The sequence below is a fragment of the Taudactylus pleione genome, unplaced genomic scaffold (assembly GCF_031769625.1).
Source record: "Taudactylus pleione unplaced genomic scaffold, aTauple2 ptg000155l, whole genome shotgun sequence".
Classification (NCBI taxonomy): Eukaryota; Metazoa; Chordata; class Amphibia; order Anura; family Myobatrachidae; genus Taudactylus; species Taudactylus pleione.
Genome location: NW_028284557.1, coordinates 5,885,682 through 5,913,009, shown reverse-complemented (window position 1 = coordinate 5,913,009; position 27,328 = coordinate 5,885,682). Strand labels below are relative to the sequence as shown.

Sequence of the window (27,328 nt, the reverse complement as noted above, 5' to 3'; positions counted from 1 at the left end):
AGGGGGCTGGAGGGGACACTGGGCTGAAGGTTGGAATCACAGGGGTCTGGAGCCTGGAATGACAGGGGCTTGGAGGGGAGATAGGATGACAGGTTCCTGGAGGGGAGACAGGTGGCCGGAATGTTGGGGGGCTGGAATGACAGGTGGCTGAAGGGGACATGGGGCTGAAGGCTGGAATGATGAGGGGCTGGAGGGGACAGGAGGCTGGAATGACAGGTGGCTGGAGGGGACACAGGACTGAAGGCTGGGAGGATGAGGACTGGAGGGGACACGGGGCTGAAGGCTGGAATGACAAGGGGTTGGAGGCTGGAATGATGGGGGCTGGAGGGTACACAGAGGACTGGAGACTGGAATGACGGGACTGGAGGGGACAAAGAGGACTGGAGACTGGAATGACGGGACTGGAGGGGACACAGAGCGGTGGATGCTGGAATGACTGGGGGCTGGAGGGGACACAGGGGGCTGAAGGCTGGAATCACAGGGGTCTGGAGACTAGAATAATGTGGGGCTGGAGGGGAAAGAGGGGGCTCGAGGGTACACAGAGGACTGGAGGCTGGAATGACATGGCTGGAAGGGACACAGAGGACTGGAGGCTGGAATGACAGGGCTGGAAGGAACACAGGAGGCTGGAGGAGACACGGGGCACATTTCTGGTTGAACTTCTGTTGTATGATGATGACATTGATTATATTCCTACACAAACAGGCATCTTCCGGACCATGTGATCTTCAACGTGAATAGTGACTACTGATTGAGGACACTGTCTGCCCACAGAGGATCAATTTCTTCAGACGTTCCCCATTGCCGAGAAACCACCATATAAGTAAGGTGAGTTTTTATTTAGTACACACAAAAACAGTACTGATTTTTTTGTCCTTTTAAGTGGGGCACCAAAGGAATTTTCACCCTGGGCTCTACTTGGTCTAGAACCGGCCCTGATATGACACACAAGGTCCCCCTCCTACAGGTGACTAAAACCAGATTAATGAGGAGTCTGAGGACACAGGCGACACGAATCTCACTCCCAGGGGTCCCAACGGTATCGGATCGCCGACGCAGTGGCAAGCACATCCTTGCCACCACTGCACATGCACACACACCGCCCCCCCTAAAGCAAGAGACTAGATCCGCCCCTGAGTAGAGGCATTATACATAATTCTAAGATAGATGAACTCTGCCTAATAAATACATACATTGTACCCACATGCATTTCTTACTATTGCATATATACGTAAATACATTTGTCATACACATGCATACTGGCCAAGGCAGACATACATATATATATATATATATATATATATATATATATATATATATATATATATATATATATATATATATAGCGGGTCATTGGTGACTCTTCTTAGCTGAGAGACACTGAGCCGGACACAGAGAGTGGCAATATCCCGGTTGGAATGAAATCCCTAGGAAAGCAGTAGAAATACACGTAGTGATCAGCATTTATTAGGGAGGGTGAGTATGAGTAAGGTTCCTGGATATTTTAACACTTATGAAATCTGCACTAACACCTAGTGAAATATTTTCCTCTGGTGCAACCTCACTTTAGCCAAAGCCCCGGGACCTGCTACATGCAGCTACTTTCCTGTGGCTCTGTGAAACCCTCTTCAAAGGCTGTCCTGCACTAATCCCCTCTTATGGAACTCACTGCTTGACCAGACTCTCTTCCCCAATATTTAGTCTTTCAAACACTCATTCAAAACCCAGCTGTTTTATTATATATTATCCTACCACCACCTGTTACTCCTTCTGCGCATGACTGCATCATCACTGTCAACCTTGTATTTCTTTGGTCTATGTGATGTATGATCAGTGTATGAATTGCTGTACCAAATATCTGGAGCTGCAGAGTTTTGCATTATACATTATAAAGCTTTTGCACTTTGCTTTATTACTACGATAACATTTAACAAGGGGAAATATGTAGACAGATATGCTATACTACAATCATTGCAAGCTTCAACTTGCCACTACTTACATTTTACCATGATCATATATACGTCTATGGTACACACAGGTGGCTGAGGGAGTCTCTCTCCTTTCTCCAATAGGTCTGGAATTTCTCGAGCTGGGATCCCATCATATGGTTTTGCTCCAAAGGTCATAAGCTCCCACACAGTAACCCCTAAAATGTAAAATGAGCATAAGGTTCTGGAAACATTCACGGCAAAGTTTGTGAGAATGTCTTCTCAGCTGAAGCTGCTCACCATAACTCCATACATCACTCTGGTGTGTGAACTTCCGATGCAGAATAGATTCCAAAGCCATCCATTTAATGGGAACCTAGAGAACAGGAGTTACTGTATGAGGACACTCTGATTTTGAGCCGCAAGATACAGATCATTGGATTGCTGCAGCTATTTGTTTAGTGGAGATGTACAACCAAAAGTAATCTGATGTTAATGAGACTTCAGTCTTATCAATTCATTATATCATGGAGGTACAAAGTTCCTCATACCTCAGTGATGTCACAATTTCTTAGTGAACTGACAGGAAGTGTTCTTATATGTATTCAGCCCATATGCCTTTAACTGTGTGCAGATTTTACAGCTCATGTCAAGTCAAAAGGAAACATCTAAATGAGGGAGTTGTATAGATCATGCCTACTGAATAACCACCTTGTGTCCCCAGTATAAACAAAGGTGCCATTAATTTGTTCATATTTGGTATTGTATTATGTACATGGAGAAAGTCTTAGTAATATGTCAAAACATAATTGCTATATGTATTGCTGTTGAAAAATGAATTCCATTATCTGTCAGACCGCTTCTCTTCCAGTACCGCTACAGAAGGACATACTGTATACAATCATAAAAGCAGTCTGGTGATCAACAGAAACACAAATGTGAACACTGGACAAATTGTCAAACTGATTTGTGTAATGGCATCACTCACAAGCTACACGATAGATCACAATAGATGCCATAAAACAAGGTAAACCAGTAAAAAAATCTTCAGTTTGACTCAGATCTCATCTCCTTTCCCACAAGCCTCTTCATGATTATGGTATCATTGGAGGCCTGTGTACCAGATTACTGTTACAATTATATTTGCTGAGGCGGGTGGGAATATGCTGTCAACTGATGTAGATACTAAATGCCAATCTGAATGTTAAGCTATATAACTGAGTGTTATGACAATCTGACTGCTCTTAGCATATTACCTTCCCACCATCTGCATGATACTCTGTTTCATCCACATCCAGCAATCTTGCAAGGCCAAAGTCTGTGATTTTAACATGTGTTGGGTTTTTGACCAAGACATTCCTTGCAGCCAAATCTCTGTGCACCAAGCGGACTTCCTCTAGATAGGTCATGCCCTGTGATCAACATACACATGTCAATAATGAAAACAAAGTATGGAGAGATCTCTGACCTAATTGTCTGTTGAGTTTGTGTAGTTTTTTTTCTACAGTCATAACAAAAATATGCTAATAATGAACATATTTTAGATGACCATGCTGAAAAGCATTGTAATAAAGACAGCGGTGAGTGAGCAGCCCTCAAAGGATACTCATAGAGACTAGGGGGCCTATGTATCAAAGCTTGATGAGAGATAATCAGCTTCTAACTTACAATTTATAGGCGGTGTTTGAAAAAATGACAGTTAGGAGCTGATTGGTTAATACTTTTTCTCTTACAATTTTATCTCTCATCAAGCTTTGATATATAGGCCACATGTCTTATTTGCAGCAAGTTATTGGAACACCATACTAAACAATATACCAAATATAATATTTTATCAGTTGTTAGGAGAAATGGTGAAATTTAATTTTTCAAGGCACATTGACATCAGAAATGAGGCACATTGGTGGATACGCTGGTAAAATAAATATACAGTCTAAGGGGCCTATCCACTAGGTGACCTGAAAGACTGTACATCTAGCGTTCAGACCTTCAGGTCGCCGAGGTGTGGTGCCCACATTGAACGGCGTTCACTGAACGTCATTCAGTGCAGGAGTCCGACCTCCTATTTCGGAACCTGACGAGCGTCGTCAGGTTGACGGGCAAGTTCAGTAGATAGTCGGGTCCTTGCCGGTATCCATTACAAGACTTTGTGAATAATGCAGATTGTTCACAAAGTCGTGTAATGGTTAGGCCCCTTAAGTTAGGAAATCCAGTTATCTCAAAATGTTTAGCTATTCAGTAATATAGAAATGGCTACATAAAGTTCATGGGTGCCTGTAACAAAAAATGAGCATAGAGAAATGTAGGCATGCCTTGGGAAAATGGCTGTCTAAATATATATGCTAGTACAAGTGTTAACAGTTTGAAAAAGAATATTACATGTGTTCTTCATGCAGTTGATCTCTGTATTAGATACATTTTTTGACTGATAGGGTGTAGGATATGTGTAATGTTGCCATATACACTGCACTTACAGAATGTGTATAATGTGCTTAATATACCTACTGTTTCTAGCAGAGGACATATCCTGACATATCCAATTGTGTTTATTAAAATATAAGATAATGTCTCAGTTTTTGGAAAGTCTTATGAATAACAGAAACAAACGTCTTACATACCTTGGCAATTTGCACGCACCAGTTGAGAAGGTCTCTGGATGCAATGCGGTCCTTATTTTCTCGCACATATTCCAGTAGACAGCCATACGGCATGAGCTGGGTAACCAGTTGTACTGTGGATGTGAGGCAGATCCCCAGCAGACGACACACATAAGGGCTCGCCACCCCTGCCATGACATAAGCTTCCTGTAACAAATGGTCCATGGGTCATTTCATTGTAAGCATAATGACAGCTTCTCTACACAGATATTGTAGGTGAATGTGCAATTTACTGGAGAACTTGTGATGGAACGTATGTAAAGGTTCATTTATGGACACAGAAAAATACAGAACTGTGTCACAAAAGCTTTTTTTGTGATTTCATGCTACTATTTTTGCTCGCCGGTTTTAGATACTATCTGTTGCCGGTGGTGCATCAGTTTTATAGCTTTCATTGGAAGGACAAAAATGTTTGAGACATTATTATGGAAATCTAGTGGAGACTTTTGGGAGATGATCCCAAACCCTACAAACTAATCAACAATCTTATTTTTGCATATTTTCTTCTGAGCATGCCCAGATGCTGTAATGCTCAATAGATCTACCAATCCCCCCCCCCCCATCCTCCCCCCGCCCTCTCTCACATTCCAGTAGGGTGGCAGCAGTAGCCTCTGCAATGGCAGCAGTTAATCACTGTAGATAATAATGCTCATTTAACAAATCAAATGCAGGTCTTTTTTTATGTGCAAGCAAACCTGTAGGGCCTTGTACCAAATAGCAATATTTAATTAGAATGATAACTAATTATTTATTAATTAGCTGTTACAAAAGTCATGGTAGGTTTTACTTTGATGTTATGGTTTTTGGCTGGTGTAGCAGGAGCAATAGTTTTGCAAAATGGCGCACAAAGCGTCTGTACAGATAAACGCAGAATGACAAACAAAATATAAAATATGCTGTAGAGACACAATTTTCTGTCAACATGAATTTACCACACAGCATGCTAAATAATATTTATTATTATCTCATCAAAATATAGGCAGACTATTGCTGGGTACACACTAGACGATATGTCACCCGATCCGACGGATCGGAGTGACATATCGGGCACATCGTCTAGTGTGTACCCACTATGCCGCTGACAATGCTCGCTCCTTCGCAGCATCAGCGACATCCTCTGTTGTCAGTGCATGCAGGTCCGCTGGGGGATATAGTTAGCGAGGGCCATGCTGCCGTGTCGGCTGTAACAGTGCTGCACCAAACGCCTGAAAAATGGCAGCCGCGGCCATTTTCCCGATGATCTGCGCATGTGCAGTAGACTCTGGGCACACACTAGTGCCCAGAGTCTACTGCTGTGGTCAGTGCGCTGCCGGCTGCCGGGGAGAGGGGGCCCCGGACAGGGAATGCACACAGGCCCGCTCCTCTCTTAATATGCCCCTGCCCACCAGGTCCAGTCGCTGAAGTTGTCGGGCACACTATCGTCTAGTGTGTACCCAACTTAAGTCTTTGTTCCTTCCACCCATCTCTGTAAGACTGAAGGTTTTGAATTGTAATAAACATGAAGAGGATTAAACCATGAGGTGTTTCTCTGTGTTTTGCCTCTTTAATGTGTTGGAGCTGTTTAGCCTTTAAGACAGGGGTGGGGAACCTTTTTCTGCAGAGGGCCATTTTGATATATATAACATTATTCGCGGGCCTGGTGCAGGCCACACCCTCTGTGTGATGTCACATGGGGGCGGGACTACAATCACCAGTAATTACAGCAATGCCCGGAGCAACTTGAGGATGCTCCAGGGAGCTGTAAGGGCAGCAGTGTGGCCGTCTGAAGCATCCTAAGGACGCTTCAGGCGGCACTGCTGCATAGATTCTGGCTGCAGGGTGCCATTCTAGGCACCCTGCTAGCCAGATGAGGCGAGCAGTAAAGAGCTCAGAGGGCCAGTCCAAATGATTCTGCGGGCCTTATACGGCCCCCGGGCCTGAGGTTCCCCATCCTTGCTTTAAGATGTTAGTTGTGGTTTTCTCCTGTCCTATAAGATTGTTAGGGGAGGAGTTTGTGGAGTCTTAGCTGATGCTAAGCAGATTTAAACCAGCCCACCCTGATTCCGGATATCATTCATATATATTACCTGGACAATCGGCGCCTTCATCTACTCATACTTACATCCAAGATTTCTTTGTTGGCTTTAGGCGATGTGTTCTCTCGCAACACCTTGATGGCCACCTGAATTTTTACATTCTCACCATCTGGGATCCAGATGCCCTAAAATTTGTAAATGTCATTTAAAAAAACAAAAAGATCAATAGCTGCACTAATATTATGTCCTGCCTTATTAAGATGACAAATCTAGATGTATGTGTCACAGAGTGTGTTTAGTTCATGTAGTTTGATATTGTTAATGCAGAATATATCAAATGTTTCTTTACCCCCCCCCAAAAAATTGGAACATCCATCATGGTTTTGGCTCAACAGAATGTCATTTTAGCATCTTTCTGCTGTCCAGCATCTCTGAGGCCTCATTTCTAGTTTAAATGTCTATGAGATGTGTCACCTTCAAGAAAAAGTTTCAATTGATCTCTTTTCTGTATGATACAGCTTTGTTTGTATTCATTTGATAGTTTCTTTCTCAGTTGTTCAACAAAAATGGTCTTCAGCATCTGTTCTTAGTTACTGGTCCTCATAGCCCAATTGTTTATCACTGTATACTTGTGCCTACCAGGTGAGGGTACTAAGGAGGACCATTCAATAGGGTCGGGTACAGGAAGCCAGCGCTCGGGATGCTGGCGGTCAGAATCCTGACGCTGGCATCCGACACTGCCGGTCAGTATCCTAACCCTCCCCCTCCTTCCCTCCCCGATGCCCAAACATAACCTCCCCCTCTAGTGCCTAAATCTATCCTCCCCCTCCCTGCACCCTAAAACTCCGGACCTAAGTGCCTAACCCTAACCCTCCTCCTAGTGCCTAACCCTAACACCTAAGCTTCCCCTAACCCCAGTACTTACATAGGGATGCCGGCAGTTGGGATGCCAGCGCGGGGATTCTGACAGGTGTTGGTATTCCGGCACGGGCATTCTAAGTGCCGGCATCCCGACTGTCGGGATTTTGACCGCATCCCAATTCAATATATGTGTAATGTTCGTAATTAATCGGAGAATGGTGGCAATTTCCTACCTTATACACTGTGCCAAATGCACCAGATCCCAATATCTTCATCTTCTTCAGCTCTGTCTCCTTGAGGATTCTCATCTGTGCCTGGTTAGGCATGGCTCCACTTGGGGTTAAGGGTTCCACCAGCTACAAAAGCAGTACAAATTATGTAAAAAGAGCATTATAGTAGACTTTTCTGCTTTAGGCAAGACAGCAAACCCCGACCCCACACACCTCATTTTCCTGAAGGATGCGTCGTAAGGTGTGTTTCTTTTTCATATGCTTCCTGCGCTTGACAACCAACACAATGATAGTTGCAATTGTTAACGTGAGAAAAATGCTGCCCACCACTGCCACTATCATGTAGGTATGGCTGCAAAGGTACAAGACAGTAAGTGAGAACAAAGCATGCATCAATACACTGAGTGACTGCTTACTAAGACACAGTACTGATACTGACCTGTTGTTTGCACTGATAGGGCATCCCTTCTCATCTTGCTTATCACACCTGTGACACAAAAGTATGTGGAAGTGTGACTTAGGCTCATTACAAATAAACTATAATATCTTATCCACTTTATGTAACTCAGAACACAGAGGGCAAAATTTACTAAGCGGCGGTTTGACGGCGGTTTCTATCCTATTCTAAACCCCGGCGGTTTGGTGGCGGTTTCTATTCTATTCTAAACCCCGGCGGTTTTGGTGGTGGTTTTGCATTGGTTTCTAAATGACAGCCCTGTTCTTTTCTATTCTAAAATGTGTTTTGATGGCAGTTTTGCAGCGGTTTTGGCCTTAGTAAATCTGCAGAAAGCAAAACCGCCGCCAAACCACATTCAAAACACATTTTAGAATAGAATAGTACAGGGCTGTCATTTAGAAACCACTGCAAAACCGCCACCAAACCCCCGGGGTTTAGAATAGAATAGAAATCGCCAGCAAACCCCTTGGGTTTAGAATAGAATAAATATCGCCACCAAACCCCTGGGGTTTAGAATAGAATAGAAATCGCCACAATCCCCTAGGGTTTAGAATAGAATAGAAATCGCCACCAAACCCCCGGGGTTTAGAATAGAATAGAAATCGCCACCAAACCCCCGGGGTTTAGAATAGAATAGAAATCGCCACAAAACCCCCGGGGTTTAGAATAGAACAGAAATCGCCACCAAACCCCCGGGGTTTAGAATAGAATAGAAATCGCCACCAAACCCCCGGGGTTTAGAATAGAATAGAAATCGCCACCAAACCCCCGGGGTTTAGAATAGAATAGAAACCGCAGTCAAACCGCCGCATAGTAAATTTTGCCCAGGGTCTCCTAGACTTGACAGTGCATGGCAGATATCTATTAGCATCAGTGACATAATTCACCAATAGGGGACTCTTTTACTGAGATGAGGTAGTCCCATAGCTTTGAGTCTCTCTATGAAACTCGATCTTGGAAAAATCCAGCTAATAGAAAAATAATCTTTGAAAAAAAGGCTAAAATGAAGGAAATCGCATGCGTTGCAAAAATGATTTATTTGATTCTAAAGTGCAGGTGCCTACCATAAAACTGCAGGTATGCTGTCATTTCTTATCATTGCTTTATTTATTACTTATTAAACTGATAAAAAAAAAATTAGTGTAAACCCTATTTTTCTGTTCATACAGATTACTATTTACTATTCATCTTATTTTCTAAACACTGCTCATCACTGTCTGAGTGGTGTACCAACTGGGTTTACAACAGGTCACAGGGTCCTGCTCCCACTGCACCTAGCTCTCAGTGGTCAGGAGCCAGTTGTGTATATAGCAGCATCAGAAGCACAATGTGATGACATCACTGCACAGCATATTCAGAAGGGGTCACCTGCTTATTATATGTCAAAGTCGCCTATATCAAATAAACAGTGCAATGGTGTCGTCCTCTAGCAAATACATGATGGGACAGAGGTAGGACAGTTCCAGCATACCATGTCAGCCATACAGGTGTTACCCCCTAACTGACAAGGTATGATGTGACTTGTAGTTTCACCAGAGCTGGACAGCCAAAGGCTGCCAAAGTCTAGCATGGGATAAAGCAGGCAAGAACAAGGGCACTAACAAAAATTACAGGAGTGGGGCAAATTAACTTTAATGGGTGATAGGCAAAGGGGACACAAACAAGAGTAGGAATGCAATAGTTGATAGGCCAGAGGAGATCAGAAATGCGACACAAGGAAAACCAGAAACAAGGGCAGAAAAGACACAAATCAACAGAGTTCAGTGATTTCATAACGGTTGTAATGCCATGTACACACCTGGCTGCCAGACGGATTTGGTGTGTATGCAGGTGTGCATAAACACTTTACCGTCCGTCCGATATGTCTCAACCAGTGTGTATAACCAATATAGCTGTGAACAACTTTGCTCACATACATATCGTGCCGGCCATGCACCAGGCAGATGCGATATATCTTTCAGATATTGTACACATCTGCCTGTGTGCATGGATGACCAACGACCCATGACGTCACTACAGGTTCCTGTGGCCAGACATATCGGTCAGTCGGTAAGTGTGTATGCACACCTGCATACACACCAAATCAGTCTTTCAGCCAGACGGCCATTCCATCAGCCAAGTGTGTATCCGACATTAGATTCTGCAATGGAGTCCACGTGGCTTTATGCCCCAAATGCTTGTATTGGGGTGATACTAACATACAAATGATCACTTAACAGAATGTAAAATATTAGCATGAAATACAAGGTTATAATGTACGTGAATCAAAAAGATCTTTAAAGTGCACCCGTCATTGCCATACAAAGGATCTATTCTGTGGTCTGAAACATGATTTGCAGTGAGAAGGGGGCAAAGCAATGTCAGGCGGCTTTACTTACGAGTGGGAACAGTTAACAGGACACAGCTGGCAGATCCCCTCGCTGTCTGCATATTTCCAAATGGGCACAAAGGAGTCCACCTTTTTCCCACTTGGGCATTGATTCACACAGGTGACTCCATCCTTGTAATGGGCACAAGCTTCACACTGATCTGCATTCTGCAAAGAAAAGAGTCTTAGGTAATCATCTATAGAAGAACTCAAAGCACAGAAATATATCGATTTTTTTGTATACAATAAAATGCACCCACCGGGCCAAGGCATGTCTTAGATGCATTCTGTGGCATGCACTCTGGGTGGCATGTTATACACTGGCTTCCATTAACAGTTTCCCTTGGCTCACTACATAAACATAAAGAATTGTTATTTTAAATGGAACTGCTAGGACCTTTCACTTAAATCTCCATAGCAATTTGATTTCAGTATCACATGTATAATTGCATGACTAAACACTCACCCTTCCTCAACATTGCAAGAGTCCACACAGTCATGCCCACGTAGCAGCCCCTCACATTGGACACACTGGGATGGTGCAAGGCCCCAGCACTCTGCATTGGCACACAAGCGAAAACACACTTGTCCCTCTTGCTCTAAAAGGTACAGGAAAAAAGTTAGATCTTTGCACAAACTCAATGATATGTTTCAACTATAAAGGGCTATGTAATTTACCTGCCATATACTTCAGTGCAAGTTATCACCCTCTGTTATCAGTCAGGATACCCTTAAGGTGGCCATACATCTGCAACGGATCGTCGCGATGCAGGGATGCGATCAGAAATTTCCGATCACCCATCGGAAACTTCTGATCGCACACCGTCGATGTTCTGCGATCCATCGCCGGATCGCAGATATTTGACATGTTAAATGTCCGCGATTTGACGATCGCAATCATTTTTTGATCGCGATCGTCAAATCGGCAAAATCCAATATGTTGGATTTCTGCGATCCTGCGATGCCGGGTTGCATCATCACGGGATTGCGGCAATCCATCTCAGATGGATGGGGCCTGTTAGATATAGTAATTGGTGCCTCTATCAGCCTCCCCCTTCTTAAATTGACCTACCTGCCACCTGTTACCCTTGCTATACATTACTTCAGTCTAAAGGGCCCAATCCATCTGCGATGGATTGCCGCGATCCTGCAACCCGGCATCGCAGAAATCCAACATGTTGGATTTCCGGCAATTTGACGATCGCAATCAAAAAATTATCGCAATTGTCAAATCGCGGACATATAACATGTCAAATGTCTGCGATCCGGTAACGGATCGCAGAACATCGATGGTGAGCGATTGGAAGTTTCCGATGGGTGATTGGAAATTTCCGATCGCATCCCTGCATCGCAACGATCCGTCGCAGATGTATGGCCACCTTTGAGCCCTCCCATTTGTCCACTCACAGCTGCCACAGGTTCTGCTTATCAGACATGCAAGCTCCCGCTCACAAAGCAAACAGTCTCCTTTAGCTTCGGTTCTAAAGCAGTCACCGGGAATGTGGTGAACAAGGCACTCTCTACAACTCCATCGGTCTACATATCAGAAGTAGAGCAGTGCAGACAGCCCTCCGTGAGAGTCGTACATGGACATGGCTTGCAGTGAAACAACTGTTTCTCTGGTAGGACTGATGCCTTGCAAAACCAGGGAAGTAAAGGGTGAGGGAACATTATAGGAAGGGGGCATGTAAATAAAAATTATATAAATGTAGACTTACTGGTCCTTTAATTCATTTTGGAGTATGACAACTTACCACACTCTGCCTGCGGTTTGTTAGTTGTCTTTAGTATTGTCTGTCTGGAATTTCGGAATATTTTTGGCCACGGGACAGTATCCAAGAAGCAGAGATTAGGGTTTCCCTCTACCAGCACCAATCCACTGCTGATCTCTTTCAAGGACCGCAGGCCGAGTGAAGAGATGTAAAGATTGCGAATGACCAATGAATATGCCCAGCTACAAAAACAAACATGAGATGTAACAAGATACAGCAAAAAGTAAAGTATGAATCTGAGTTACAAAAGGCACACTGTGCATGACAAATGAAACGATTACCCTGAATTAAATTTGATAGCTCAGCATATATGTGTTGGGTGATTGGTCACCCAGGAAACATTAAATTACCTCTACTGTCACCAAATGACCTTTAAATGCTGATGACATTTAAATGTAGTTCTTAGATTTTTGATGACTGATGAAAATTACGCAGACTTAATCATAATGATATTTTAGAAAGAACTGATGCCAAATTATATTAAAATAATCTGAGATAATAAAATGTGCGATGCTGCAATACATATTTATTTGTGCAAATGCATTCACTTCTCTGCCTCATCTATAACAATGGGATGCCCACAGCATGCCTTCACTCCGAATGTCTGAAATACCCCATAAAAGCCCTCTGGCACAACCTTTTTGTGCATGGTGACAAGAGTGAAAATGTCACTTTAAAATCTAGACTATTATCGGATCACTAATATACTGCTTTGTTTTGTCTCGTATAGGTCTTTGACTAATCATGAGGGGACCACGGTATTTATTGTATGTGTCACTTTTCTGTGTTTGTTCTCTAGTTGGTGCCAAGCCAGCCTCATTGATATATTTAGACTTACACCTAACTTTTGCCATCTCTGTGGACACGGTAAAAAAGAAAACATGGGGGCTTATGTAATAGGGTGCGAGCTTGTGCTGCTGTGGGAATTCATGTCTGTATTCCCATATTTTTAAAGCGGCAATCATTTTAAAGGCAAAACTAAGCTGGTTTTGCCATTAAAGTGATTGCTGCTTTAAAAATGATATGCATTTACTATACTCACAATCACTATGTTGGCATTCAGTATGTTCACATCTGAATGTAGCCAGTTATGATGTCAACAAGGTTAAAGTATCAACAACTGAGAAATGTTGACATGGACAAAATGCCGACATATGCCATGTCGAAATTAGGGATACCTTAAAAATGGGGTGTCAACACTGTGGCCAAGTCGACATTTCATCAGTGTTGACATGCTTGATGTCGACAATTATGCACCCTGCAGGCACCACCATTTCTACAAGTAAAATCTACGCGTGTTGCATTAACTTGAGCCCATTGGTACAAATCAGGTGCAGATTACATTTCCAGCACTGGAGCTGCATTTATTGCACTTTGCAATGAGACTTCTGCTGGTTTGTCCACGTTGTATAATTAAAACTAGAGGTAAAATATTACGGCAGCAGCAGGGATAAGGTGTAACACACAAACAACAAAACTACAATCAATAAATGTAGGGCTCATCCACACTTCTATGCTGGCAAAAGGAATGGAAATGAATGCTTTAAGCATGTTTTTATCATACCTTTTTAACACATTTTCCATCCACTTTACAGGTGTTGTGCTTATACCTATACTGTACTGGTAGTGCATCCAAATGCATGGTAATAGGGTGTGCTGCATTCTATACTTTTATTCACAGCATTAAAATGAAAGAACCCAATAGTGTAAATGGCACCACAGATTCTCATTTGTAATATTTGAATGCACTTTTCATTATTAATACATGAAACAGAAACCTAAACGCCTTGCTACGATGTCAATGTTTTTGGATCCTATTTGAAAAATGCTGCCTATTTTTTTTTATCGCAAAAAGTGTCTGAAAAAGAGAGTATACAATGATATACTGATGAAGGCTGGCCGGCTAAAGTGGCTGACATTAACAGGAGCTACAAAATATCTATCAGGACACATATAAGTGTTATAATATCCTGGCTACATGTATTTTTACTTTATTGCTGTATGCAAGTTAGATTAGAATAAATGTGCTCACTTGTGAAGGAGTCGCCCACGAATTACACGCAAGTTCTCAAACACGCTGAGATTGGCGAGTTCTTCAGACCAGGAGTCAATATATATATAACCTACAACATAACACAAAGATTGCCTAGGTAAGGAATGGAGCATGATCCTACAGAAATATGGTTATAGTGTTATTATATGTGAATGTTATTTTATTTTTTTGCACTCTCTAACATCTGCATTACTGTCAAGCTGACAAATAACATTCTAATCTATTATAATGGTAAATATTACATTATACATCTTGTGGATTTTGTGTGTCATCTTTGGGAGCCGGCTGTAGTGACTCCTGTCTAAGGCCACCAGCCCACTGGCACATCACAATACCGACATTATTGGATTTGAACGGAGTAGTGCAATTAGATTTAAATGAAGATGACACGACTGATCCACAGACAGAGAACAGACATTTGAAAATTGTAAAATATGTGCTACGTATTAGTGAGACGAGATGCTATCAATTGTGAGACGAGCAAAGATTTCCCTCCATTGATAAGCACAGACATCTAGCATTTGGGCTTCTAATGTAGAATGCAGGATGACAGCTGTAATGTGTCTGTTTCTCATTTTGTAGAATGAGATCTTACAATGTAATCAAAATAAGTGAGAGTGCTATTTGGAGGCATTCCAGATGTAGCCAAACTCTATAGAACCTTTCTGTCTGGCAAAATGAACAGGTTTTTCTACAACACCTCAAAGGTAGCAGAATCTGTCCTCAGTCACTATGTCCACTGGGATTCCTTTAGTGCATAATTTCAATATATAAACCAATTTAAATGAAAGCTCAAAATATAAAGTTGTAATGCTTGGAATAAAGGCTGCCATGAAGCAGAATAAATGAATTGTTAATTTTAAATAAAAGTTAACCAACATTTATAAGCTGGATGGTGATATTGCAAAACTGGTGCACTAAGATGAAAACATGCTGCTCCACTGCAGTTTTTCCTGTTCATATGTGACCACCATTGTGTACTTTCTATTGTCAATGTAGTAGATCTTTACCTTTAATGTGACATTCTGCCGTTTAAAACCAGTGCACATAATTGATTATAAACATGTACTTTGATTAACATAATGCTCCCACTTTGCAAATCACCTATAAATATCTACAGTAGGTACCTGTAATTTCCTGGAGGGTATTGAAGACTTCTAAGTCCTCCAAAGTAAGTGGTTTGATGCCTTGAGATGAATTCCTGCAAAACCAGTTAAAGCCTGTTATGGGAAATACACGCAGACAAAGGAAAACTACATTGTTATGTAGCTGCCTGATGTGTCAGTATAACAACTGTGACAAAAACACTGGAAATGTTGTCAAGGGGAGCAGTGGCATAACTAGGGTATTTGGAGCCCAGGGCAAATTTGATGTGCGCGTGGCGAAAAAATGGGCGCGGTCACTTAAAAATGGGGTATGTCAACATGACACACCCCTTTATTTTCACACTGAACATTCCTATCCATATGCACCTTAACCCCAGTAGTACCCCTTATACAGTACCCCCAGTATGGAGTTGTGGTCCCTCTTATGCAGGCCCATAGTAGTGCCCCTTATACAGTATCCCCAGTAGTGGTCCCCCCAAATGCAGTGCCCCATGTAGTGTTCCCCCTTATGCAGTGCCGGCAGTAGCAGTCCCCACAATGCAGTGTGCCCAGTAGCGGTATCCCCTTATGCAGTGCCCTTTATATGGTGCCCCCAGTAGTAGTCCCCCCCTATGCAGTGCCCTTTATATAGTGCCCCCAGCAGTAGTCCCCCCCCATGCAGTTTTCCCAGTAGTGGTCCCCTTATGCAGGCACCCAGTAGTGATCCCCCCTATCCAGTGCCCCCTGTAGTGGCCCTTCCTATTATTGCCCCCAGCAGTGGTCCCCCGAGTGCAGTGCCTCTACTAGTAGGCCCCTTTTATAATGCCCCCAGTGGTAGTTCCCCCCCCAAGTAGTAGTCCCCAGTAGAGGTTCCCCCTCCCGATTAAGTGCCCCCAGTAGTAGCCCCCCCCAGTAGAGGTCCTCCCAATAATGATGCACCCACCCCCAGTAGAGGTCCTCCCAGTAGTAGCCACCCCCCTCCACCGTTCTGCAGATAGGTAAAAAAAAAAAAAATATGTGTATATATATATATATATATATAAAAACATACTTACCTGCTGCTCCGGTCCGCGCTCCCGCCGCCGCCCGCCAGTCCTCCCGGGCTGGCGCGCTCAGCATTATGGGACAGACGTCATGACGTCAGTCCCATTACCCACTGCAGGAGCCGGACGGAAGTCCGGCACTTGCAGTGGGTACTGCTGCAGTCAATGACAGTCTATCTGACTCTAATTGGCTGCTGTTTAACACACGCATCGCCGTCAGCGCTGGCGGCGATGCGTGTGTTATGCACAGCCTGAGCCCGCCTCCTGGCGCTATTGGGCAAGCGCTCAGGGGGAGGGGTAACGGGCTCAGGTGTGCAGCACAGGACCGGCGCTGGAAGCCTAGCGCCGGTCCTGTGTAAATGTGTAGCGCCGACCGCAATCACTGCGGTCGGTGCTACACTTGTGGCTAAGTAGGGCGGGCCGGACCGTGGCCGGCGGCGCCCCCCCGCGCCGCCGGTCCCACGGCTCCCAGGGCACGCACCCTGCCCGACCCCCCCTAGTTACGCCACTGAAGGGGAGATATATATGCCCCAGGTTTTTAGCTTGCCTGGTAGACAGAAGCTGATTAGCAGCATTGATTGTCAGACCACCTGTGAGACTGATAAAGGGTGTGTCATCTCTGTAGTCAATCTCTCACTGCCTTGAGAACATGTCAGATGCCGGCTGAGAGACACTGTGATTACAGAATATAAGTGCTGTGCTAAAGACTTCTGTTTAGTGAGAGAGACATTAGGTCCCTCCACTCTTAGAGAGGGAATCATCTTATTTAGTTAGAGCCGGAAAGGCCAGGATTTACTTTTATGTTTTATTTATTTTTGTGCTGCTAGCTGTGTTCACTTCTACCAAGGACAAAGAGTAGTGAAACGTGCAAACATTTATCCCAGGAGACGACACCCTTACCCTGATCTTGCCACACAATGTAATTTAATATTATACAAAAATATCCCACGCATGAACAATTCATTTATCAATATTCTAACTATAGTTTATAACTTTGACTGTTTGCTTCATTTATTAGGTCCATTTTATTGACAGATGTAGTAGACTTTAATGTACATTTTGTGACTCGCAGAACGTTACAACACGTCATGCCTCCCTTTCCCGCAATGGCTCCCACACTGCAGGGAACATGGTGAAACATCAAGATGGAGTAAGTAAAGGGACTGCAGGAGGGGTTTGTGGGGAGAGGAGAGACAAATGCCGGCTCCAATATACTAGTTATAAAAGTCCAATCAATGTTAGACATATAGGGCTGATACAGAAAGCACAATGCAGCCAGGCCACAAAAAATCTTCTTTAGTAGTGCGTGTGCCTAATGCTCTACCAAAGCACATAAGACTTCAGAAGCAAGATGAAGCCTGGATAAAACCGAGTAGTGATTTAGCAAAAAATGAAGCAGTTCAATAAAAGAGATGGTTCTTAAGTTGTAGGAGGTTGAACTTTTAATATAACTTTTGTACTGTACAATGGGCCTCATTCAGATATGTACACGATGTCGATATTTACACAGTTGAGCGATTATCGGCCGAATGTGCGTGCATCTTAGCTGCAATGCGCAATGCGCATTGAATTGCAATCAAATGTGACTACGGTTGTGGTGAGGATTTTTTTGCATGTGATTGACAGTCAGTAGTCGTTTCGTGGGAAGTAACGGGATGTAGTTAGGAGACCGGTGGGAGCGATGCCGTCCGTCTCAATACCGACTGGGGAATCCAGACAAGGGACTTAAGACAGGCATAGAAATAATGACGCCTATCTTAATCCCGATGCCAGAATGCCGAATGACACCAGCCCGAACGAGGTGAGTCCGGGGTGCTCTTAGCGTTAGCCACGGAAGGGGGGGTTAGGTTTAGGGAGCATAGCGGGGGTTAGGTTTTGGGGGGGCGGTTAGGGTTAGGCAGCCCTAGGGGGAAGGTTAGGGTTAGGCACGAAGGGGGGAGACTTAGGTTTAGGCACTAATAGGGAGGGTTAGGTTAGGCTACAAAAAGGGAGGGTTATGCTTAGGGGGAGAAGGAGGAGGGCAAGTATACTTACCATCGGGATGCCGCTGTCGGTATTCTGACAGGAGGCATCCCGACAGCCGGCATTACATACCAATTCGGGAAGTAACAGGGAGTGGTGGCAAAAACGCGGACGTGTCATGACCGATTTCCGGGTGTGGATCTGCCTACATCTGCGATCTCGCACGCAGAAAATTTGTCGCCAGCTTCTCAGTTACCGTAGCCATTCTGCGTGAGCATAGGATTACTCAAATGATCAGCACAGACGGTGTAATGGTTAGCATTACTGCATCACAACACTGAGGACATGGGTTCGATTCCCACCATGGCCCTACCTGTGCGGAGTTTGTATATTCTCCCTGTGCTTGCGTGGGTTTCCTCCGGGTACCCAGGTTTCCTCCCACACTCCAAAAACTATACTGGTAGGTTAATTGGCTCCCAACACAAATTAACCCTAGTGTGTGTGCATGTGATAGGGAATATAGATTGTACGCTCAACTGGGGCAGGGACTAATGTGAGTGGTCAAATATTCTCTGTAAAGCGCTGCGGAATATTTGTGCGCTATATAAATAACTGGCAATAAATAAAATAAATAAATAAATGATCGATTATGGTGGACGTCTCAATAAATTTTCAGACGGCTGCATGAATTAGAATATTTTCACACAGCACCTGCGTACAGGATCACAGCTGCGATTGCATTAACGCACATCTCTGAATCCGGCCCAATTTACTGTATGCTCTGCATTTTGGAAATGTGGTCAATAGTCTGTCTATAATTTAAAAAATGAGTACCGCCTTTGGAGTGTCCCTCATTTTCTTTTAAACAGTCTGAGATATCGCCCTGTACAGAATATTTATGTCATTCTAAAGAACTATATCAGCATCAAGACTTTCACAGTGGTAAAGACTTACAGCTGGAAAGATTCAGAAAGGAATACCAGGTTCCCAAATATTTTGGTGCATCCTTGGAAATACTGGATGTTGGTGGAATTAACAGCCGGGACCGTCTTCAAGAAGTCCATTCCTAGCCCGTAACAAACTGAGAGAGAAAGAAAGTAAGCTAGAACTGTGGCCTCCGGAGTATATCCAAACTCTATACATACTGACTGCAGTTATTTAATACAGCATACACAGTGATGGCCCTAGTTCCTAGGGGATTCAAAGGGCCAAATTCAGTTAGGAGCATTAACCTGTTTACGTGTGTTAAAGAGGGTAAATGCGACTTAACGTGGGCGGACGTACATTATTCACTATTCAGTTACCGCTCCATAGGAATTAATGTGGCTTTTTGTTCCGAGTTGCGTACAACTCCGATTGTTGCAAATTTGCGCATGTGCAAGATCAGCAATGCGCATAAGCAGGTACCTTGACGTGTTTATGGTCGCAGTGCACCTAAGCCGCAGTGTGATTGACATACTGAGTGGCGTCGACCAGCATTACAGAAAAAGGGGGTGTGTCGCCCATGTTCTGGGAGTGGCAAGGCCAATATCTGAGTTTGACAATGCCGATTTACAGGCCTCCGCTACTGAGTTGCAACAGCCATTCTGAGTAGCCTTAGGCTCACTCAGATGGCCGATGACGCAACCAATGGTCGCGATGGTGGTCCAAAGACGCAGTACTTGGATCTGCAATGCCATCCAGAGACAACTCCTGCGCCATTAGCATATTTTTGCCTCACTGTTGCATCCAAAGAAGCAGCAGCGTCTGGTAATAGCGTACAGCTCTGACTTAGACCCTTGGTTCAGAACCCCTGGGACACCAAACTAACACCCCCCCCACACACACACACACACATTAATTTATTAGGCACATAAAAGTTTTTAATTAGCAGAATTTTGCCACTGATAACGTAATTTGTGGGGTGATAATAATGGGTTAAAAGATATGGGACAGGTATATGGGGGTGTTGTACAGATGGGACAGCTGTTTTTATGCTTGCAGGCGGGAGTTACATGGGTTTTTCTTTTACACATTTTTATAGGCATTTTATGCCCTCCAAATTCATCCTCAGAATTTCACTTGCTGAAATACCGTACACTGGATTTTTTTTATCAGTTTGTCACTGTTAAAAAATGTTAATAAGAGCCCCAAAAGCTTTGCTTTTGGCCACCTTTAGCCATCTATACTGGTACCCAATGTTACTTTGCACTTTTTTGAGGTACAGGCTAAGGGCCTAATTCAGTAGTGGACGCTAATGCACTCGTAGCTGTGATTTTGCACGGAACGCAGCTGCGAAAATATTCTAATGCCTGCCAAAGCACAGCCAGCATCAGGGCCGGATTAAGGGGGGAGCGACAGGGGCGGTCGTCCCTGGTCCCCCACACACAGAGGGCCCCCACACCAGTGGCGGATCCAGGTGGGGGCGATTGGAGCGATCGCCCGCCCTAGCACAGTCCGGATCATGCGCTAAGCCTGTGCTGTGATCGGAGCCTGTGTAATGCGCGGGCAGGCTCCGATCATAGCACAGGCTGAACCACAGCCTGCTCATCTCAGTGCATGATCCAGGGGGTGTGTCAGTGTCACGCTGAGGAGGGAGAGTGCACAGCCAGCCAGCTCCCTGCACCCTGCTGCTGCAGGTCAGCTAGAAACCACCCCCCTGATGACAAATCCCCCCTTCTGCTTTTCCCGAAATGGGGGCGAAGCCAACATGGCAAGCCCCGCCCCCATATGACCCGAGATTCGCGGCAGTACAGCGCGAGGGGGCGGGGCCTAATGAAGTGAGCAGCAGCCTGCATAGAATGTAAGTTTACCATAGTCTATATGTGTATATGTATGTGTTTAAGTGTATATATGTGTTATTGTATACTGTATACAGTACTGTATATGTTAGTGTGTATATGTGTATGTGTTATTGTATATACAGTATGTATTAGTGTGTGTGTGTGTGTATATTGTGTATGTGTTAGTGTGTATGTATGTGTTAATGTGTATATACAGTACGTGCTAGTGTGTGTATACTGTGTAGGTATATGTGTTAGTGTGTATGTGTTTGTGTATACTGTACATGTGTGTGTTAGTATGTATGTTATAGAAAACATGTTTGCTACATATGTATTATATGTGTGTGTCCGTGTTTAACGTGTGCCTACTCTCCAACATGACCCATTCCATTAGGTACAAAATACTCTGCTCCTGGACTTAACACCTAACGTATGATTGCAGTCACCTGTGTAGCACTAGGTAATTGATTAGACAGGTGATTCACCACAGGTGGCTGCAATCATAAATTAAGAGGGAAGTCCAGGAGCAGAGCATTTTGTACCTAATGGAACGGGTCATGTTGGAGGGTCTGCGTGTGGCGGGGGAAGGGGTAGGCTCCATGTGGCTTGGTGGGGGCCCCCACAACTTAGTTGCCCCAGGACCCCCACAAGCCTTAATCCTGCCCTGGCCAGCATAAAGACGCCCACTGCTGCATTCTCATATCCATCCAGTGTAGCACTCCTGTGTAAACATCGGTACCATCGATGCACATCAAGCAGTCACACAGCATGTACGGCAAGTCTGACCAGCTGCAAACACTGCAGCTCTCCTCATGCAGAGAGCTCTCATGCTGCGAATGCAATCGCAATTGCTAATTTATGTACGCCCATGAAATGGCGTTTAAATGGTCAGACACGCCTGCGTTTATCTAACCACCTGCCTGTTACCTCCCCCAAACGCTGACCACATGACATTTTGCAAATGGATCCTCAATGCGTACATAATGGCAAATAATCTCTCGATCTGCGCATATATCTGCATTGCATCCGCTGCTGAATTGGGCCCCAGGTTCCCTATTTTCCCCCAGCTAGCATCATAGTGTTATGACTGCTGGGGTAAGCCTTTTGCAACTGAATTGTGTGCCTAGTGGAAGAGCACATACACACGGTAAGCAATATTACCACATGGTATGCGCGTCATGTTGAGCCGCAGTAAACCAAGAGTTTACAGCAACTAACTGAATTCAACCAAAAGTATCCATTCTCATTCCATTCCTAGAAAATTGCTGCCATCGCTGTGTATAGGCAACAGGTTTACTATTTCATACTGTGATTTGTGATCATACCTGAGGATAAGAAAGGGGGAACACAACACAAAGTGCTGGTACATAAGGAAACATCGGTTAATAGTTCATAGCAAAACACAGTAAGATAAAAAGGGCTTGGAGAAAGCTAATATTCTAAAACCAATATGAATCACTTATTTCTAGTCAATACAAGGGAGAACCATCATTGAAGCACAGAAGACTAGGGGGGAAATTTACTAAGGGTCGAGCTTGTGTGAGTTTGTGTGAGTTTGCAGACTCACGTGAGTTTAGGCATTTTATTAATCTCGCACAGCCCAGAGCTGTCATTAGCGTTACTGTAACAATATGCTGTAGCGTCTTGTTACAATGTGTCCGAGGCCCTATTTGCATTACTGCGGAGAACATCGTGGGACAAAAGGCGAGTATTGGATCTTTTTTTACAGGTACTTCCATTGGATACTTTACGTTGAGAGGGGGACGTGAACATCTGGAAGAAGGTGAGTATGTGTGTGTATGTATGGATGTAATAAAACTTTATTTTCACAGTGTGTGTGTCTTGTGTTTTTTTTTACACATTTCGTTACAGGTGAACTAGAGGTACCAGTGGCCCCTTAATTCCCTGCATGCTGGTACTTGTGGTTTTTTAAGTACCAGCATGCGGGGGAGGCTTGCTGGGCCATGCAGTTCTACTGTAAAGACAGTGTTGTTAATTCTATTTTTAACACTACACCTAGACTATCAACCCACCGCCCAGGGGTGGCGGGGATAGCCCTGGGCTATCAGCTTAGGCCAGGGGTACCCTGGAGAGGGGGACCCCTTTATTGGAGGGGTCCCCAACTCCCCAGGGATCCCTGGCCTGGGCTGACTAGCAGTCACGGCTGATACTGCGGCTGGGGGGCCCAGTGAATGGGCTCCCCTGGCTGTGGCATCAGCCCCCCACTAGAAAGGGTCCAGTGCTGGTTTTAGTTATAGGGGTACCCCTATGCAAATTTTTTACCCCTATAATTAAAACCAGGACTGACCCTGCAGCCTGGTGCTGGTACCTAATTTACTGTGGAACCCTACTCGTTTTGTTTCCCGTAATTTTAGGTACTAGGACAGGCTGGCAAGTCCGTGGTTGGTTAAGCTTTAGGGGGGGGGGGACCCTATGTTATTTTATTTTTTTATTATTTAACCCATTTTTTACATGTCTTAACACACAAACAGCTTACACATATCTCACTGATATGTGCAGGCTGCTTGCTCGGGTGAGTTTGGAAGAGAGAAAACACTGCAATCTCAGGTGAGTAATCTCACCTACACTCTCCTCTAAACTCGCAATTTGGAGGAAAAAACTCGATCTGCTTCACCATCGAAAAACTCACTTTCAGCTAAACTCACTTCTTAGTAAATTTGCGAGTTGTTAAAGGGAAAACTCACCCGAGTTTTGGTGAAGCAAAGTGAGTTTAAAAACAACAAAACTCAACCAAACTCGATTCTTAGTAAATTTACCCCTAGATATCAATAATCTCATCTTTAATAATAAAAAAAAAGAATAAAGAGCAGTAATCTATAATAAAATACCTTAATTATACTATTACAATGTATATAAAAATATACACATCAACAGAGAGCACAACATATAGTGGGAGATGTACTAAGCCTTGAAAAGTAATAAAGTGGGGAGTGATAAAGTACCAACCAATCAGCTCCTACCTGTCATGTTCAAACACAGCCTGTAAAGTGACAGGAGCTGATTGGTTGGTACTTTATTTATCTCCACTTATCACTTTTCAAGGCTTAATACATCTCCCCCATAGTGACCTTAAATTTTCTTAATAATATAGACTAATAACACAAAAATGTTCTGCTTTGTTTTTCTTTGGAGAGGCTGCCAACTACCTCTCCTAATGGATGAACTGCTATTCAGAATATACATTTATATATCTTTATTTAGTATATGCTATATGTCTTAATTGTTTATTAATTGTGTTATATACAACCGCCTGATTCTAAGAACTAAAATAGTTAAATAGCGGTAATTTATACATTAGTGTAATTACCTTTACTGCACTGGTTGGTGCATTTTTCACATTTCTGTACACCTCCTACAATCACCTCCTGATTGTTTTGTGGGCAAAGGAGAGTGCAGGAACCTACTTCGGTAGCCAAGTAGTTATCTATATGAGAGAACAAATAGACATATGATGTATTATATATGTCTTATTATGAAAAAAAAACATGCATATAAAGCACAAGGCCGCAAGGGGGGGGATGTTATTTCTATACATACAAAAATAGTAGTTGTTGACATAAAGATCATACATTTGAATACTTGTACAGGTTGAGTCTCCCATATCCAAAATGCTTGGTACCAGGGATATTTTGGATATCGGAATATTCCGTATTTTGGAATATTTGTATACCATAATGAGATATCTTGGGAATGGGACCCAAATCTAAACACAGAATTTATTTATGTATTATATGCACCTTATACACACAGCCTGCAGGTATTTTATACAATATTTTCAATTATTTTGTGGCTCAAACAAAGTTTGTGTACATACATGAAATTCATTTATGTTTTATATACGCCTTCTACACAAAGAGCTTGATTCAGAGTTGGGAATAGAGAGAGAGATAGCACTTAAATGTGAACCTGGACAAACCATGTTGCAATGCAAGGGGTGTAAATACATAATTTTTTTAATTGCATGTAGGGTAAATACTGGCTGCTTTTGCATGTAGCCCACAAATACTGCACAGCTTTATTATTACTCTACAATTTACATGTCAGTTTGGACACCTCCCTCCCAAATCTAAATCTCTCTGCACATTTTAAATCTGCCCCACCTGCAGTGCAGCATGGTTTCACCAAGATGATCAGTTGAGAGAGATATCTCTCTCTATTCCCAACTCTGAATCAGGCCCAAGACCTGAAGGTAATTTTATACAATATGTTTAATAATTTTATTCCTTAAACAAAGTTTGTGTACACTAAACCATCAAAAAGCAAAGGTGTCACTATCTCAGTCATGCTAAAAAAAAATCTGTAAGAATATTCCATACTTCTGAATATTTGGATATGGGAGACTCAACCTGTATTCACCCCCCCCAGGGGAGAGGAGACTGCTGCTCAGCTGCAGCAGTCTCCTGGTCCCACTGCAGCCCAGCACACAGCAGGGTGTGCTGGGCTGCTGACAGGAAGCCGGCACCATCAGGAATCTTATATCACCTGCCCGAAGGCAGGTGAAACGAGACCCCCGATAAGTGCCGTTTTTTTCGCGGCCGCAATAGCAAAAACCCATGGATTTTTGGAATTTATCCCGGATTATCTGTGTTTTCGCCCAAAATAGGGGAATTTTTTGTGCAGTAAAAACGGGGGTTAATTAAATTGCCCTTAAAAAACAATTGCGGTAAAGTCCTGTTTTTACTGCACAAAAAATTATAGTGTGCAAGTGAATTCCCCCCTATATTGCAGAGGTTCCCAAACTCCACCATTACAGTCCAGGATTCATGGATAACTATGCGTGAGTCCACATGGTTAAATCAAATTGACTGAGGTACTAAATAAGTCACCGGTGTTCAAGCATGGATATCCTTAAAACGTGGACTGTAATGGCGGAGTATGGGAACCTCTGCTATTGTTGTTTTTATTTTACTTAAACAAGACACAGGAAAGCTATCACAATTGTGCTTTTGGGCTGCTGGATGGGGGCGGACCTGACATGAGACGTGCCGGGTTTATTCTAGGAACCTCTGGCCCATTGGTGAAAAGTAGTCTACGAACAGCCCAGAAGTATCTTATGTTTGTCACTCTGGCATGCATGTGTCCCAAAACAGATATTATAGTGAAACATATTGTTATATTACACTGAAGTGGCGAAAGTCATGGGATAGCAGTATGTAAAGGTAATGGTAGGTGGCGTCACCATTCTGTGACATCTTGGAAATGCCCAGACCTGCTTCAGCTGTAATCTGGCAACTCGTGAATCAGTTTGAACACTAGTTTGCTCATGGCAAGGTGACGTGAATTATCGGAGTTCAAACGGGGCATGAGAGTGGGTGTCCAAAGGATGGGAAATTGTGCGGACATACATTCCACGATCTACTGTGTCACATGTGTACCAGGAATATCTTGTGGAAGGCATAACCACCCACCATGGCTGACCGCAGGTGCCTAATGATCATGACCAGCGGCGTCTGGCCAGAATTGTCTGTGGATTCAGACAAGTGACACTGGCTCAAATCACACCCACATTCAATGCAGGAGGTACCAGACGCATATCCAGCAGAACAGTGCAGCGATCTTTAGCTACCATGGGATATGGGAGCAGTGGACCCACCAGAGTGCCCCTATTAACACTACGACATTGGACACAGTGCCTCACATGGGCTTGTGACGTCGCTAATTGGACCCTGGAGGACTTGCAGCATGTGGCATGGTCCGATGAGTGACAGTTCCAGTTGTTTCGGGCTGATAATAGAGTTAAGGTGTGGCACATACCCCAGGTCATGGACCTCAGGCTGGGGGTAGTTCCATAATGGTGTGGGGTGTGTTCACATGGCAAGCGCTGGGTCCGCTGGTCCACCTGAACACATCATTGACCAGTAACTGCTACATTGCATTGCTTGATGACCATTTGCAGCCCTTCATGAACTTCCACAACGATGGAATGTTCCAGCAGGATAATGCACCGTGTCATTGCTCCCAAGTTGTTCAGAATTGATTCGAGAAGCATTCCGACAAATGGTGTGGCCACCATGATCACCCGACATGAACCCAAACGAGCATTTATGGGACATGGGGGAGAGGCCATTTCAATCCAAGATCCTGCGCCTACAAATATCAGGGAGCTTGGGGGAG

At 43.8% G+C, this 27,328-nt stretch overlaps 1 protein-coding gene across 2 annotated transcripts in view; it reads right to left on the bottom strand.

The window, feature by feature from the left end:
• Positions 1-27,328, bottom strand: part of ERBB2 (erb-b2 receptor tyrosine kinase 2) — a 118,393-nt gene that overhangs the window by 11,526 nt on the left and 79,539 nt on the right. For both annotated transcript variants that reach the window (XM_088474631.1, XM_088474632.1), the window contains exons 8-23: positions 24,522-24,638; positions 19,386-19,512; positions 15,469-15,542; positions 14,321-14,411; positions 12,271-12,470; positions 10,983-11,115; positions 10,777-10,867; positions 10,527-10,684; positions 8,131-8,178; positions 7,905-8,043; positions 7,695-7,817; positions 6,687-6,785; positions 4,547-4,732; positions 3,185-3,340; positions 2,229-2,304; positions 2,000-2,146 (exon numbers count right to left, since the gene is read on the bottom strand). In XM_088474631.1, coding sequence (XP_088330757.1) covers positions 2,000-2,146; positions 2,229-2,304; positions 3,185-3,340; positions 4,547-4,732; positions 6,687-6,785; positions 7,695-7,817; positions 7,905-8,043; positions 8,131-8,178; positions 10,527-10,684; positions 10,777-10,867; positions 10,983-11,115; positions 12,271-12,470; positions 14,321-14,411; positions 15,469-15,542; positions 19,386-19,512; positions 24,522-24,638 — 1,965 coding nt within the window. The remainder of the gene's footprint in view (positions 1-1,999; positions 2,147-2,228; positions 2,305-3,184; positions 3,341-4,546; positions 4,733-6,686; positions 6,786-7,694; positions 7,818-7,904; positions 8,044-8,130; positions 8,179-10,526; positions 10,685-10,776; positions 10,868-10,982; positions 11,116-12,270; positions 12,471-14,320; positions 14,412-15,468; positions 15,543-19,385; positions 19,513-24,521; positions 24,639-27,328) is intronic.